This window comes from Suricata suricatta, chromosome 11, assembly GCF_006229205.1.
Source record: "Suricata suricatta isolate VVHF042 chromosome 11, meerkat_22Aug2017_6uvM2_HiC, whole genome shotgun sequence".
Taxonomy (NCBI): Eukaryota; Metazoa; Chordata; class Mammalia; order Carnivora; family Herpestidae; genus Suricata; species Suricata suricatta.
Genome location: NC_043710.1, coordinates 104572329 through 104575322, shown reverse-complemented (window position 1 = coordinate 104575322; position 2994 = coordinate 104572329). Strand labels below are relative to the sequence as shown.

The 2994-nt window shown below is 55.9% G+C and overlaps 1 protein-coding gene across 1 annotated transcript in view; it reads right to left on the bottom strand.

Annotated features, from left to right (window-relative positions):
* Positions 1-1075: 1075 nt before the first annotated feature.
* Positions 1076-2994, bottom strand: part of HTR3B (5-hydroxytryptamine receptor 3B) — a 50205-nt gene continuing 48286 nt past the window's right edge. Inside the window, 3 exon segments of the mRNA XM_029915693.1 lie at positions 1076-1294; positions 2437-2666; positions 2802-2994. The exon segment at positions 2802-2994 is cut by the window's right edge and continues 16 nt beyond it. Of these exon segments, the coding sequence (XP_029771553.1) occupies positions 1076-1294; positions 2437-2666; positions 2802-2994 (642 nt within the window).

The following is a 2994-nucleotide window of genomic DNA, read 5'->3' as shown; positions in this document are numbered from 1 at the left end:
CCCCTCAAATCCATATGGTGAGTTCCTAATGCCCGGTACCTCAGAATGCGGAGGCAGGGCCCTAAAGAGGCTGTTCCATTTAAATGAGTTGTTAATGTACGCCTTAATCCAATATAACTGGTGTCCTTGTAAGGGGAGGAAATTTGGACAGAGACATGTGCATGCGCAGAGGAAGACCGTGGGAGCACACAGAGAAGACAGCCCTCTATGGGCCAAGGAGAGAGGCCTCAAAACATTCCAGCCTCCAGAGCAGTGAGAAAATTCATTTCTGTTTAAGCCACAAAGTCCGTGGTGTTTTGCTATGGCAGCCCTCGCTGCTACTACTGGGATAGTGGATTTTAATGTCCTTGGACCCAAGGGCCACACACGAAGCCCGCCCCCCCAGCTCAGGGCCTCACACGTGGGCGCGGTGACCACATGCTGTGCTGGATTGGGTCCGGAAGGCCTGCAGCCCGGCTTCCGTCCAACCGTGGGAACAGACATGGCGGCAGTTTTGCATTCTGCTTTGTACAGGGTTGACCTTGGGAATCGTTCCGGTGAGGAACGACCTGTGACCGACTGATTCTGTGTTCTCTCAGGCTCCTAACATGCTCAGGGCTTCATCGACACTCGGTCAAGGTTTCCAATGGCTGCGTGAGTGACGCAGATAAAACGGGGAGATGAGGCGATCTTCTGCTAAAAACAAAAACAAAGTCCAAACCTGTCCACACACACAAGTGTGTATGTACCCAGAAAATTTCTGAAAGACACCGCAGATGCTGTCACCTTTGAGGAGTGGCCTAGAATGAGACGGCGCACTTCCTCCTCTCTGTGTACCTGGAGATGGCCAGACTTGTTCGCCATGAGCGCAGCAGCCCAGAGCCGTTCCACACCTCATTAGGTGTCAGTGCCTGCCCTGAATGAGAAGAGGTAGCAAGAGGGGAGATTTTTAACCCACCACGCCCCCCTCACAACCTCCCCACAAAATTCTGCAGCCTTCCCCGAGGGCCGCAAGGGCACGCTGGTTGAGACCAGCAGCCTCCGGTCTTCACAAGCTGCTCACAGGGCCCAGGGGGAGCGCAGGGGGAGCCCAGGGTCACAGGGAGCCCAGGGGGAGCCCAGGGTCACGGCAGAGTCCCAGCACGACATGGTAGGCCTTGAAGAGCGGTGGGTCAAGACGTCCCGGGAGGGCCAGCCACTTCCCCTCCCGTTGGTCCTCCTGGTCCCAGGTTTGGAAGTAAGTGCTGATGGACTGAAGCTGGAACCAGACTTCCTTCAGGGTCTCTGGGCCTGCTGCTCTCAACAGACGGCGGCTCTGCACGAGAGGGGAGAACGTAGGAGGTGAGCCGGGGGTCTTCCATGCCCCCTGGACTTCCCACTGGCACTGACCGCCGCATCCTCCAAGGAAGCTTTGTAGGGGGCACGGGGGAGGGGGCAGTGGGCTGGGACGGCGTTGGGGACTCTCTCCCACCTGCTCAGGGGAGCGTGGCTGCGCTGAAGGAGGCCCTGGGGAACCTGGCCGCATTGTGTCCTCAGGAAGGCTGCCTAGGCTGGAGGCACCCAGGAGGTGACCTCAGAGAGGGAGGGGCCAGCCCCACTGCCTCGGTGGGAGCTTTAGAGGCTGGATGGTGCTTCCTGTTTAACTGAGATATAATTTACATGTAACATTATATGAGTCTCAGGTGTAGAGCATAGTGTCTGAGATGTGTGTGTGTACGTGTGTGTGTGTCAGAATGATCACCAGAGTAAGTCTGGTTGACATCCAGCACCACCCATAGTTCCATATATTCTTTTCTCACCATCAGAGCCTTTAGGGTATACTCTCCCGAGCAACTTTCTTTCTTTTTAATGTGTCTTATTTATATTTGAGAGAGAGACAGAGTGCAAGCAGGGGAGGGGCAGAGAGAGAGGGAGAGACAGACTCCGAAGCAGGCTCCAGGCCCTGAGCTGTCAGCACAGCTGACAAACTCGCAGACTGCGATCATGATCTGAGCTGAAGTCGGACACTTAACCGACTGAGCCACCCAGGCGCCCCTCTAGCAACTTTCAAGTGAACAGCACAAGCAGCCTCACGAGCTGGCATATCATCGCCGCCTGGGGGCCGTGCTAACCTCTGTATTGTTCCAGTTTCGGTATATGCGGGGCCCAAGTGAGCCCTGAGATCATTCATATGCTTTTTCCGATTAAGCACCTCGGAAAGGAATATATGCAGGCTGTGTGTGTGCACCCTATTATTCTAGAGTCAGCGGCTCAGGGACTTTAGGTAGCTGGTTGAAACTGGAAAACACAAACAAAAACAAGGAAAGTCAACTGAGCGCCTGACCTCTAGGCGAAGAGGAGGCCTTCTGGAAAGCCAGCAGGTGGTAGGCGGCCTTCGGGCTCCAGAGGGTAGTATCAGATGCAGCACAGAGGCCAAGAAATGAGCGCTCCACATTTTTCACCCAGCGGGACACCGGCCTGGCGCTCCGCTGACGGGAACTGGGGCGGAGTGATAAAGGGCTCAAGGCTTTGCACCGACCTGGCACCCAGCAAGCTGGGCTCAGGGACCTCTTCAGCATCAGTGTCCCCTTGAAGGCACGAGAGGGGCCACTCCTGCTCGCTGCTGTACTCACCATGGAGGAGTTTCACCAACAGGATGGACTTAAATAAGCCGAGAACCAAGAAGGCCATGCCAACTGTGAAGACGCCTGACGGAAGGAACCAGAGGAGGCGGCATTAGCCAGCGTCTCTGGAACCTCTCGGTCCCCCCAGTCAGAAAGGCAATGTCCCATCTCTGATAGAAGTCCTGCACCATGAACGCCTGGTGTCCCAAAGCTACTTACTGATCAGAGGGGTGCTCACCGCGCTCCTTGGCATCTCATCAGACGTGTTGACCCTGAAGACGGGGTAGCCCACCAGCACGTTGGCCTTGAACACAATCCTGGCTCGGCAGGTGGGTGGCAGGTAGAAACTTCCCAGATCCACAAGCATGAGGAAGATGCTGGGAATGAGCAGGCTCACGATGTAGACCAGCGG